Here is a 13,111-nt window from a genome sequence, read left to right on the forward strand (position 1 = left end):
AGCCTTGGGATTAGTTACTTCTGAGAACACAGGTGTAGTGTAACTACTAAGACAGTACAATAAAGACTAAAGACAGTACAATAAAGACTATCTTATCTTTTTCTGTACATTCATCACTTTTGAGAGCATGAAGACTGGAGGTCAGGCACAGACAGGCTGCTTAGTTACTTCCACATCCAGGAGTTCAGAGCCAGAGAAGAGAAACTTTAGCTTCTAATGCTCCATAGACAACCGTCTTCATGCAAACCACTTATAACTAGAAGTACGTAGTCCTGCCTAGTCTGGCCCTAAAGCAAAGAAAATCCTGAAGGAAAAGCAAAGATTCCAAGGGCTAACAACAGATCCTATCTGCTTGGGATCTAGCTTATGCTTCACGAAAGCCACGATGACTACCCGAGGGGAAGGGTGGCTGCAAGTGGGCACAGATTCAAAGCCATCATTAAACGCGGCCACTCAAGCACTTCCTATTACATGTACTTCTAACTTGAGGATCCCAGTCGCTCCTGGGCAGAAAGTGTGGATTACAATGAAATCAGTGGTGGTGTACCCCATCTGGAAGCGCTGCGGGACTGCTGCTGCTGCTGCTGCTAATGATCCCAGTCACAGAGGCTTTAAAAGATCTGGGAAACTTTCTAAAACTGCTTGCTTTTGCTAACCATTCTGTCTTCTTCAGAAATGAGGTCAACAGTTTTGTTTGGTTTTTTGTTTCTGTCATCTGTAAAGTGAAGAAAAACATGGGAGACCTCAAAAGACAGGATGCAGTCCACAACTCATAAACAGCTCACTTTCCAAGGCTTATTGCTCCTTTGAAAGATATTTTCACTAATAAACATATTTATACCATAGTTTCAGCTAAAGCCTAAAGCTTTAAATTCTAAATTTTCCAATTCTCTCTAGAGAGAAGCCCCTAAAAGGCTGTGCCATGAGAAAAAGGGCATCTCCTTAGAGTAGTGCTAATGGGAAGAGCTACCACAATCTGTCAGAAGCTAACAGGAAAGGTCTGGCTAATGTAGCATACAAGTGTTCATAATCACAGCAAAACTGCAAAGACTAAACACAATGTTGGATAAAAGGATAAAGCTAGATGCTTGTCCTTAAACTAGTTGGTCAACCAAATGTCTGGCACCTACAGAACAGTCTCAACTGCTTCCTGGACTCCTGTCAGCTCAACTGAGAAGGGAGAAACATCACTGGCACAAAAGGTGAGAATATAACCCCAAAACATTGCCAAATTAACAAAAGAAAAGGTACTTAAGTCAATAACCTCATATACTACCACCTCTTATAGTAGTTGGTAAGATTTATAACTTGGGAAAATTTAAAAACAGGTGTAATTTGGTGACAACTCCCTCTTGGCAGCTTTCTGACGTCTCACAATTCAAGAGGCACTGTTAGTACAGAAGCACTCACCATCAACTGCCTTTCCCGAAAAGGATTCAGAAATTGGGGGGGTGGGGGTGGGGCTGAAAGTGTGGGCAGGCCAAAATTGGTTCATAGAAACAGGCAGAGAGAACATTGAAATATTACTAAAGGTTCCCATCACTGCTGCACGGTAATCTGAGCCACTTCCAAGCTAGTGTGTGAGACTGCTCTTACTAGCTTTGGAGAAAACTGTTTTAAAAGTCAAAAGTAATGACAGGCCACAGGCAAGCTATACAACCTCACTTGTAAAAAATTTTCAAGAATGATTATGAGATGGAAGAATGAATGGCATGCCTATTAGTAACAGCCATGAAATGAAAATCTAAAGTGAACACAGTGTTCTTTTTGTTTGAACTTGATTTCTCTCATTAGGTCTCTTGAATCAGGCATTCCACGAGATTCACCCAGACAAGTCGCCATGCACAGTGAGGTGCAGGGACAATTCCTTTACTACACTATCTGCTCATTAGAATGTTCTAACATTGCAAGTGTGAACATTTCATCAAGAATACACATTTAACACTGCCACTGGTAGGTGGGAGAGCTAAGTAAGTAAGCAGGTAAGTAAGTAAGCAGGCCTTGGCTGTGGACACTGCAGGTCAGTGTGTGTGGATTAAAATTGAAGTGGAACAGACTCGGACGGAACTGTGTTCCCATACACAGCAGACATAAAAATAGATTTTCATGAATAAAAAGTTATGATCTCAAATTTCTAAGGCCATCTAAGCCTCCTCATATGCAGTTTTACTAGGGGGAAAATGAGCAAAAAAAATTAAAATCGCCTCATTTATTTGTGCATTTATCTGTAATCATTAATTTCAGCATCTGAGTTAACTCTTAGCAGTTAAGAATCTTCCACTTGTGGGGCTGGGGATTTAGCTCAGTGGTAGAGCGCTTACCTAGGAAGCGCAAGGCCCTGGGTTCGGTCCCCAGCTCCGGAAAAAAAGAACCAAAAAAAAAAAAAAAAAAAAATCTTCCACTTGTAAAAAATGTTACTTTCTGGAAGTATCTAAAATTCACTTTGGAAGTATTTCCAAATTTTGTTACACCCTGTGCTATCTTCATCTAAAAAGACACAACTTTCTCTTCTAGTGTTGTTCAGTAAATTCTAGTGGCTTTCATTTCTGGTCAATTTTATTTTTAATCTAATTGTTTGTTTCATGCTCTATCCAGTTACTTCACAAGTACTAGTAGGGTCATAGTAATCTCCACCAATATGATTTTCTTCTCTGGTTCCAAATAACATAATGGTCATTTATAAAGCAAATCTAGTGTTAGAAAAAAAATTGATACCTCTAAAATGGGACAAAAACCCCTCACAGCAGGCCGTCACCGTGGCTCACTGCTTCTCTAAACTGTTTTCCTTCAGTAGGCCCCTCTGGTGTTCAATAGATATTGCAGCATAAATATGTTTCTTAAAGTACAACTTAAATCCGATACTGAACATTTAGGTTCCCCCGGCAAAAATTCATTTATAACCTATATATTATTAACTCTTAAGAAGATTCTCTGTGCATTTCAAATGGTAAGACAAATACCCTACCGTTTAATTAGGTCTAATTACAAGTAAGATTAATTCAAGGTTGATAGGGCAGCCAGAGAAATAAACTAGTTTAAAGAGGCGCGCTCCTGCTCTCTTTCTCAACCCCCCCACCCCTCTCTGAAAGAAAAAACAAAAAAACAAAAAACAAAAACTTAACTCAGGTTGGCCCAATGGGGAGAAAGCCCAAAGCAATCTTCCAGTCTAGGTAACTCTGTGTTCAGAGTTGGGTTAAGTCCCTAAAACCTTCAGGTCAATGAGTGCCATGCAGCGTGTGCAACTTCGGCACCACAATCTAGAGCTCCCAGCACGGTGTGTGGTACGGTTTGTACTCTTCTCCACAGACCTTCCTGCAGAGACCAATAAAAGAACTCATGCAACGCTGTCGGATATTGTGGTAACAACCAGGGTGAGAGTTCGGCTAACAGAATAACGATCTCGCTCTAAAAAGCAACGCAATACAACAGTACAAATAGTGTGGCGAGCTGAGAGCACTTAAGGGCCTTAGGGGGGTTAAAGAGACACTCCTGAAAATACCTGGGGCTGGAAAAACACGAGGCGCTACCACTGCGCTCGCTTTCGGGATAATATTTCTCCCCCTAAATCCTAACACTCCGCTCTCCAAGAGAGAGAAAATACAAGGGGAAAGAGTGAAACTGCGAGGCTGAGCGGACGAGGGGTTCCAGTCATCTCCAGCGGCCAGAAGGCAATCCCGGGGCTGCTCCGAGGCAGGAGAGGAGAGAAATGAAATAAAATGCAACAAGGCGCAAAGCTGCGGCGGAGAGGGCGTGGGGAAGGGGCCCCGGGAGCAAGCCGGGGCGCGGCGGGGAAGAGGCGCCGCGCGGGGCCGGCCCACCCCGGCGGCGGAGGACTGAGGCTCCGCTCCCGGGCAAACTTCGCCAGGCGGGCAGGGGGCGCGCCCGGCCCGGCCCGCGGGAGACCGGGTGGGATCCGAGGGGCTCTGGACAAACGGGGACCGCGGGCTGCCTGCGGGGGAAGGGCGGGCACACTCACCACGGGTCGAACTCGTGGATGATGCTCTCGAAGCGGATGACGGCGAAGAGGCGCGAGCTGAAGCCGGCCAGCCAGGCCAGGAAGAGGATGGTGAAGGAGAGCAAAGACTGCCACCCGGCCGGCTGCGACAAGCCCCCGGACAGCCCCGCGGGGGGCCCCGGCTTCGGCGCCGCCGCCGCCCTGGAAGCGCTCTGGGCTCCGGGCCCGTGGTGCCCGTGGCGGCTGTTCCCCAGAGCCATGAGGCCGCTCCACGGGGACGAGTTGAGAGACGACTTGTGCTTGCTCTCCGGGGCCGAGGGCTCCGCCATGTTGTGCCCCGGCGGCGGGTCTCGCTAGTCCTCCGCGGCCACCGCCGCCGCCTGGAGCGAGGGGTGCTGGGCGGAGACCCAGAGGAGGAGGAGGAGGAGGAGGAGGGCGACGGCGACGACAACCAGGAGGAGGAGGCGGAGGCGGAGGAAGAGCTGGGCGCGCTCCCGCCCTCAGCACCGCGAGGCCGGGACACTGTGGGTGGAAGCGGCGGCGGCGGCAGCGATCCGGAGTCTCCGCCTCAGCAGTAGCCGCGACCGCCGCGGTCTCAACCCAAAAGGCCCCTGCGCCCCACTAGCCATCCGTGTCCCCCGTGCGGCTGAGGAGGCGGCAGTGGCGGCGAGAGCCGACGGGACGAGGGCGCCAGAGGAGCGGTGGCTCGGAGCAGCAATGACATTCCCCCGCCCGCCCCGCCGCGAGGATCACAAAGGGGGAGGAGCCCCCTGGAGTCCGGGCGGAGCTCAGGCAACCTTTGACTCCGCCCCTCTCCCAACAGGAACTGGCCCCTCCGCCTGTCACAGAGCGACAGGTCCGTTAAGGGGCGGGGCCGGAATGGCGGCGTGCACCAACAGGAGCGCGAGCAGGGTCTTGGGCGGGGCTTCGGCTGAATGGCCCTCCCCTCCTCCCCCTCCGCCTCGCGGCCTCGCGCCTATTCGCCGCCGGCCGCGGCTACGATTTCATTGTCAGTTGAAAGACGCGGTTTCGCGCGCGGGCCTGTTTGGGGCCCTGGGGAAGGGCACCAGGAGGTTCGGCTCGCTTCCCCGCGTGGATCCTGACTCGAGGAGCAGAAGGTCCCACGTCCCAGTCGGCTAAAGGGACGCAGAGAGCACGGCCCTGCGGTCGGGTGCTCGGCGGCCGTGACTTTTAACCCGCTCAGCACGGAGCGCCCGCCACGTGACTGGGCGCGCAGGCGCGGTGCAGGGTCCTGGGCGCGTGGGTCCAGCTGCTAGGCTGAACGTGCCTGAGTGAGTGGCTGGGTCGCTGCATTCTCTGTCCCTGTTGTGCTGCCCTGAAAACTTAGAGAGGGCAGACGATCGTTCGAGCCGCAGCCAGGCGCACGCACACACACAAAATGTCACCTTCTTTTTCCTGTGTTTCCCAATTGCCAGGACATTATTTTTGCAGCTCAATCTTTTGACTGCAAGAATTCACTATTTCCACCTGCCTACGTTCGTCCCGTCACCAAATTAACTTTTCCTGGACTAGGTTAGCTATTTCCCAATTCCCACTTTAGCAAACTAGCGAACCGAAAACCCCTGTGTAGGAACTTTTCCTTGTCTGGGGCAGTTTGCTTATACCGCCTTCTTCCTCCACAACTGGCTCCGCCCATCCCCCAAAGCACAAAAGTCAGAGATAAAGATCAGCGGGATCATTGGGAGACTGGAATTACTGTGATATAAGCCCCCTCCCCCACTCCCCGTCAAGTACAGAGGTTATTGTAGAAACAAGGGCCAGTTAATATTTTATTGGTTTCTTTTGTGACACTGGAATTTTTAAAAATGTGTGTAAAGAAGATTAAGTCCTGTAAAAATTGCAAAATAAAATTGTGTTTCGTTGCTTATTGTCTTCGGTAAATGAACAAACGTACCTAACTAGTATATTCAGCCACTCCCAACCTAGTGATTAACTTTGCCGGTTTCCTTATAAAAATAAATAGACTCTCATCGGAGAAAACAAGCCTTCCATAAATAGATCTCCTCACCACCAATTTAATATCCAACATTTATTAAACATGTAAATTTTAATGAGATTCACCGTAGAATATTAACCAATCTCTTTGAACAAAGAGAGGCAATATGTCCTTTCTCAGAAAAGTGCGTGTTAAAATGGCGGCATTTCTTTTGACCCATGTTTCATGAACCTATCCATCTAAAATAACAGGATTTATCTGGTGACTCTCACTTTAGACATTTTGGGTGTCTCTTGTATTACAGGTGTTCCCCATTGAGTTTCTGTCTTCTCCCTCTTGGCGGTTTAGTGACGGGAGGCCCAGTCTGAAAGGGAGTAGAAACAATTACAATAAATTGTAAAACACAAGTCACCTGTGTGGGACCATCCTTTCATCTTTGTATGTGAGAGTGGGCATATGTGTACTATGGGCATAGATGTGAACGTCAGATAACAGTCTTTTTTGTAGACCAGGTTAGCCTCCTGCCTCACCAGAGAGCAGTGTTTCTCAACCTGTGGGTCTCAATCCCTCTGTCAAACTGCTATCTCCTAAAATATTTACATGGTAATTCATGGCAGTAGCAAAATGACAATTATATGATAGAGCAACAGAAGTAGTTTTATGGTTGGGGGTCCACAGGAGTAATTGTATTAAAGGGTCACAGCATTAGGAAGGTTGAGAGCCACTGCCACAGAGCATTGGGATTATAGGCACCTGCTGTCACATCCAGCCTTCTATGGTTCTGGGAAATCAAACTGAAGTCCGCGTGCTTGCGTGGCTTGTCAGTATAAAATGAGCTTATCTGGGAACACCATGGAACATTGTTCAGAAACGCAAGGAAATGCAGGGTCATGATGTAGACAAGGGTAAATGAGCTCCCGGGAAAGCACGAGGACCCACTCTAGTAGGAAACCTGAGAAACATGGCTCCTGTCCTCACACCCACATCAGTCAGCCCGTTGGACTGGTAAGCCTGTTGTGTAAACTGTGGTGAACACGAGAGGAACAGTTCAGGGGAGGCTGACGGACAACTGAATGAGAGCGTTACCAGAGGAAGTAGAACTGCGGATAAGGACGGGTCAGAAGAAGAAAGGAAAGAGAAGCAAAGGTCCTGTGGTGCTGGAGAGGGGAAAGCAAGGAACTCAAGAAAAGACTGGTATAGATGCCACACAGATCATAGAGTAAACTGGGAGAGGCCGTGCTGAGAGGAACATTGTACATTGTTTTAACTTGAGAGTGTTGGGAGAGCATGGAGGGTTCGAAGTTGGATGTAGAGGGTGTTTGATGAAGCGGGTGATCCAGTGTATGCTTTAAGAAGACTCCAGGGTCTGCTCTGAGAGGGGATCAGTAACAACACATTTGTAGTTGATCTGAGAGTTCTTGAGAGTCCCAGACCTTCGAAACGGTTGGATATTGCATGCTCTGGATTTACAGCCTTTCGATGTATTAAAAATGGCTTCCAGTCTGTTTAGGATGCTTCTGTCTGTGGGCCACTGTAAACATGAACTCCCTGATTCTTACATGCCTCTCATGGCCTTGCTGAGCTGAAAAGTGAATCTTCTTCTTAACCATCATAATTTCACCAGTTTCCTTAGCAAGTTTAGAGGTTGGATTACACATCAGCACTCACACAGCTAGGAGAGACCATAGACTACTTTCCAGAAGTCTGGCACCAAAAGTACAGAGGACCAAGTTAGTCAGACCAGGAAATCAGTGTCAGGGACTGGAGAGAGTGATGCAGAGTGGAAAAAACTAAGTCTCGAGTTTGCACCAGCTTAAATCTCCTGCTAAGAGACCATGGTGTATGACGGATCTGAAAACACCACCAGGCACCATCCTAACTCCGTTCTCCTCAGGTCCGTTTGGCGAGTCACTTCACCTCCAAGCCTCAGTGTTTATGGACTACCCCTTCCTAGAAGGGTTCTGTTCAGAAGGAAAGAAGGAGCCCATGAAAAGAACTTGACCCAGTGCCTGGTTGGAAGGGGGAGCAGTCACTCCCTGTTGGTTATTAGGAGTGTCAGTAGGACTTATGCAGACAGATGGTAAGATGGCTCAACTTCGTCATGGTCAGGAGAAGAATCTCCCATGACCGAAGCTTGTCTGAATGCTTCTCTGTTTCCTCTGCCCGGAGAGCGCTTACATCAAATAAAGCCCGCATTTCCCCCAACACCTGTACATACACAGATACACAAGAAGCACTGTGTGACAGGGAACTATTGTCTCTGGCCAGCAACTCACAGGACCTGAGGATGGCCAACAGCTATGGTAGTGGGCCAGAAAGCAGATACTTACACTTTCAGTCACGAAATGAGTGCGGCCCTGAGACACCAGAACCATGGGCCTTCCATAGTTGCACAAGGTAAGAGGTACAAAATAATAGTTATATTCTTATATTCTTATACCACCTCACCTCAGTAAGAATGGCCGTCAGGAAAAAGACAGGAAAGGACCATGAGGGTATGAAGCAGAAGAGGGACTCCCAGGGCAGGGTTGGTGGTAATCCTGTTTGACATGGGAGCTGGCACTTTAGCTTCGGTCTTCAGATGTGACAGGGATGTACTCAAGAGCCAGGACTCGAGCTGAATTCCAGGGGTAACCTTTGGTAACAGGTCAAGTGACTCGGGGGGGGGGGAGTTATTGAAGCCTCCTGTGTGCACGGGTAAACTACAGGGAGCCGTGGTAGTGTAAGTTCCACGGGGCTCTGCAAATCTGTGGGAGCGTCCCATGCAGCTTTATAACAGGAATCTAGAAAGAGGGACAGGGACCTTCGTTCGTTGTCTGCTCTCACGCAGTATTAGGCAGTTTCCATCTTTGTGCCGAGATACCCAAGGAAACTGACTTCGAGGAGGAAGGCTATCTCTTGGACCGTGTCTTCAGAGGTGTCAGTCTATGGTCAACAGGCTTTGTTGCCTTGAGGTTATAACAAAGCATCCAAGCAGAAGGTTGGCAAAAGAAAGCAGCTTCTTCCTTCAGAGTAGCCAGGAAGCAGGGCTGAGTGCAGGAGAAGGAGAGGTAGGAGGTGCCTGAGACAAGACACGCCTTTCAGAGAAACATCCAATGAGCTACTTCCTCCAAGTAGGCCCCGCCTTCCAGTCGTCCATTTAAAAAAACTCATTATTGAAGTTAGCACTTCTGTGATTCAGTCACTTGTCAATAGTGCCACCAGCTGGAGGCCAAGCCTTCAATGCATGTTTTCGTGGGGATACTTCATATCCAAAGGCCCCAGCCCTGGGCTTAGTGCATAGCAATTGATATTTACCAAATGAACGTTTCTAGTTTGGGTGACACTTAACAGGATGAATAACGTGAGTAGGTAAGGTCAGTCCTTTTCCTCAAGCTCCTGGGTTCCCATGAGGAAACATTTCCAAAACTTTAATGGAAAACTCTGGCCGGGAAAGAGTGGAAGGTGGTGATTCACCTCACAAAGGCAATACTCTAAGCGCTGTAGGGAATATTAAAATGAATAATACTAATTTGCAATCTGATAGAATTGGGGTGGGAAGCTTTTCCTGTGGAGGCCCACAGAGTAAATGCTGCCAGCCGCGTGGGTATTGTTACTGTGTGCTTCCAATCAACTCTGCCACCCTAGCAAGAAAACATCCACAGACAGCAAGCCAGGGGATGGGCCTGCCTCCTTCCCAATAAACATAGCCACTCATGCAGGTCAGTGTGTGAGCCTTGAGGTAGAAGAATGAAGTAATTACTGGGATCCAGTCTTGCTCAAAATCTGGTATGAAGGTAAAGATGTCTCCAGGAGGAGTGAGTGCTTATGTTAAAGAGCTCGCCAAGGGGGGCTGGGGATTTAGCTCAGTGGTAGAGCGCTTACCTAGGAAGCGCAAGGCCCTGGGTTCGGTCCCCAGCTCCGGAAAAAAAAGAACCAAAAAAAAAAAAAAAAAGAGCTCGCCAAGGAAATTTTCATGAAGCAATTGGTTTAGCCTTGAAGAGTAAAGACAGGTGATATCTGTAAAGTAGAGGGGTGCGTGTAGAAGCTGCCTGGGAGACTTTCATGAAGGAGACAGTGATCTAGAGTTCAGCATTCTCTCTGTCCTAGTTTCATTGCTTTTGCTGTGGTAAAAATATACTGACAAGAAGTAACTGAGGGGAGGGAAAGGGTTGTTTTATCTTGGGACTCTCTGTCTGTTACTGCAAACAAGTCACAGAGGCAGGAGCTTGGAGCAGCTAGTCACATTATATCCACAGTCAAGAACAGAGAAAGAGAAATGCATGCATGCTCAGTGCTCAGCTAATACTGTCTAGCGTCCCAATCATATCCATAGTCAAGAACAGAGAGGAAAACCATGTACGCATGCTCTGTGCTCACCTCGTATTGTCTATGGCCCCAAATAAGAGAACGGTGTTCTTATTTGGGTCTTATAATCAGGTTTGTTCATCCCACATCAATTCTGACAATCAAGACAATCCCTAACAGGCTTGTTCACAGACCAACCATCCCTCATGAAGTGTCTCTTCAGTGATCCTAGGTGATGCCAAACTGACAAACCACCACAAGCATATACTATCGTTCTTTCCTGCCACTGAATCAAGGGCACTGTGCAGTTTTAGGCTTCAGGACCTAAGGCCAAGCAGTTTTGTATTTTCTTCTGGAAGTCCGCACTTCTGGGTCCATATCCTTGTGGCTTCCAGAGAAGAAAGGCATATCAATTAGGCAAGCATTTGGCTAAATGTTACAGCCGGGAGGAAGTGGCTCAAACCACAACCTCTTAAATGGTGGATTGTGACATGGCTTTGTAACTAGCCATGGGGGTCTCCGAAAAATTTGGCAACCATAAGCTTCCTGAGCACGCAACAACATATAATTAATTCAGAATGAAACCCGTAATGAATCTGAGATGTTTCTGGCTGCAGTTGCAAAAGGTTGAGTCACATGAATTTGCTACAGGCTTGGTTCTGAACACACGAGCATGTACCCTGCACTGTGAAGGCTGCTATGACACACAGACAAGGCCAGTGATCACCACCTGATCACTGCCTTGCCTCAGATTCAGGATGGCTCCACGACAGGGTTTACCATGTGTTTCTGTATACCCTTTATCTTAAATTTCTGTTCTTTTAAGAGCATGATAGGTTATTCTAGAAAACAAAGTCTCTTCACAGTATGATCCTTCTTTGTCATGTAGGATCAAGTCAGGAGGTCTTTGGATTGAGTTGTATTAGAATGTTTGATTTTAAGCTTTTAAAAAAATGTCTATGAGTACACTGTTGCTGTCTTCAGACACACCAGAAGAGGGCGTTGAATCGCATGACAGATGGTCATGAGCCACCATGTGGTTGCTGGGAATTGAATTCGGGTCCTCTAAAAGAACAGCCAGTGCCCTTAACCTCTGAGTTGTCTGTCCAGCCCCCTAGAATGTCTGATTTTACAGGTGGCTGTTTGGGTTGCTGACTTGAGTTTCTTTTTTAAAAATCATTAAATAAATTCTGGCTTGAGACTAGGACAGAATTTCCAGTAATTTAAGAAATGGCCCTAAATACAGTCTACCATAGATTTATGTAAAGGGGCGTTCTCAGCACTGATGATGCTAAAATCAAAATATTAACCTACACTCAGAAATGGTCACAATGGTCTACGCTGGGGCTATCACACACTCCGCTGAGAGGAATTCCGTACGTGATAATAGGGCACTTCCATCCTGCTAGCATATAAACTCGCTTTAATCTCCAGTGTTTAAAGTTTTACACCTTATTTTACGTTCACGAGTATTTTGCTTGCCTGTGAAGTCTACCATGTGAATACAGCACCTGTGGACGCCAGAAGACTGCATTAAATTCTCTGGAGCTGACGTTACGAGTGATGGGAGCCTGTAAGTAGGAGCTGGGAAGAGAACCTGGGCCCTCGGCAAGAACAGCAAGTTCTCTTAATAACGGAACCATCCCTCTACTCCTATTTTTTAATATTAAAAAAATACATTTGTGTGTGTGTGTATGTGTGTGTGTGTGTCTATGTATAGGTATGTGCACATGAGTGCAGGTAGACAGGAGGCCAGAAGAGGGCGCTGCATCCCCAGGACAGCAGGAGTTACCTGCTGCTGTGAACCACCCAAAGTGGGTACTGGGAACAGAACTTGAATCTTCTGTAAAAGCAGTGCGTGCTATTACCATGGAACTATATCTCCAGTCCCTGCTTTACTCTTTAATACTCAGTAAGAGTATATATATGTATATATGTGTGTGTGTGTCTATATATGTCTGTCTATATGTATACATGCATAGATGCATGTATATATATATGTGTGTATATGTATGTATGTGTGTATGCATGTACACATGCATGTATATACATATAAATGTATCTATATGTATATGTGTATATATGTATATCAATAATTGTTTGTAGAGTCCATTTTTATGACTTATTATCAGTAAACATTTTACCTGTATACCACTTTAGAAATTATTGGATTGGTTACTTTTCACTGCTATGACAAAATACCAGAGAGGCAACTTAAGAAAAGTAGGGACTATGTGGGCTCATGGTTCAAGGTCTAGTCCATCATGGCGGGGAAGTATGAGGAAGGAGCATGAGATGGCTGCCACACCTGCCACACAACGTTCACAGCCAGGAAAGAAAGCCTGAGAGAAGCTCACTCGCTTCTCCTTTCCATTTAGTCTTGGTCTCGGCCTACAGAGCAGTGCCACCACCCACATTTCAGGTGTGTCCTTCTGCCACCTCAGTAAACCAAGTCTACGACTCCCTCACAGACACCCCAGACGTGTGTCTCTTATTTGATCCTAGATCCTGATATGTGTGTGTGTGTGTGTGTGTGTGTGTGTGTGTGTTCACTCATCACTCAAAACTTTGTCAGACAAAAGAGGTGTGAGTAGGAAAAGTGTAAGCAGTGTTTGCCTAAACAACCTTCTCTTCCCTAATGTGAACTGTGCGGCTGGTGTTTGCTGGACGGCTCTGGTCGCTCAGTGAGAGGCCCTGGAGGCTTTACACCTTTGCCATATCTGTTGGATTACACATGTTTAACTCATCCCCTCCTCATCCGAGGAGGTGTCAAAGACACAGGGATGAGCAGGCCAGTTAAGAAGCATGGGGTGGGGGCTGGCTGGAGAACCCAGGTCACTGCTGTACACTAGGTGTTTGTGGGAGCTTCTGGAGATGGTTGGCAATTGAACAGTTTCCAGAGAACACTTAAG

General features: G+C 47.2%; 1 protein-coding gene across 1 annotated transcript in view; it reads right to left on the bottom strand.

The window, feature by feature from the left end:
- The window catches only part of Stt3b (STT3 oligosaccharyltransferase complex catalytic subunit B), a 65,301-nt gene extending 60,953 nt beyond the window's left edge, over positions 1 to 4,348 (bottom strand). The window contains exon 1 of the mRNA NM_001170539.1: positions 3,977 to 4,348. Within this exon, the coding sequence (NP_001164010.1) occupies positions 3,977 to 4,284 (308 nt within the window). The 5' untranslated portion in view covers positions 4,285 to 4,348. The remainder of the gene's footprint in view (positions 1 to 3,976) is intronic.
- Positions 4,349 to 13,111: the final 8,763 nt, after the last annotated feature.

The sequence above is a fragment of the Rattus norvegicus genome, chromosome 8 (genome assembly GCF_021556685.1).
Source record: "Rattus norvegicus strain SHRSP/BbbUtx chromosome 8, alternate assembly SHRSP_T2T, whole genome shotgun sequence".
NCBI classification, from domain to species: domain Eukaryota; kingdom Metazoa; phylum Chordata; class Mammalia; order Rodentia; family Muridae; genus Rattus; species Rattus norvegicus.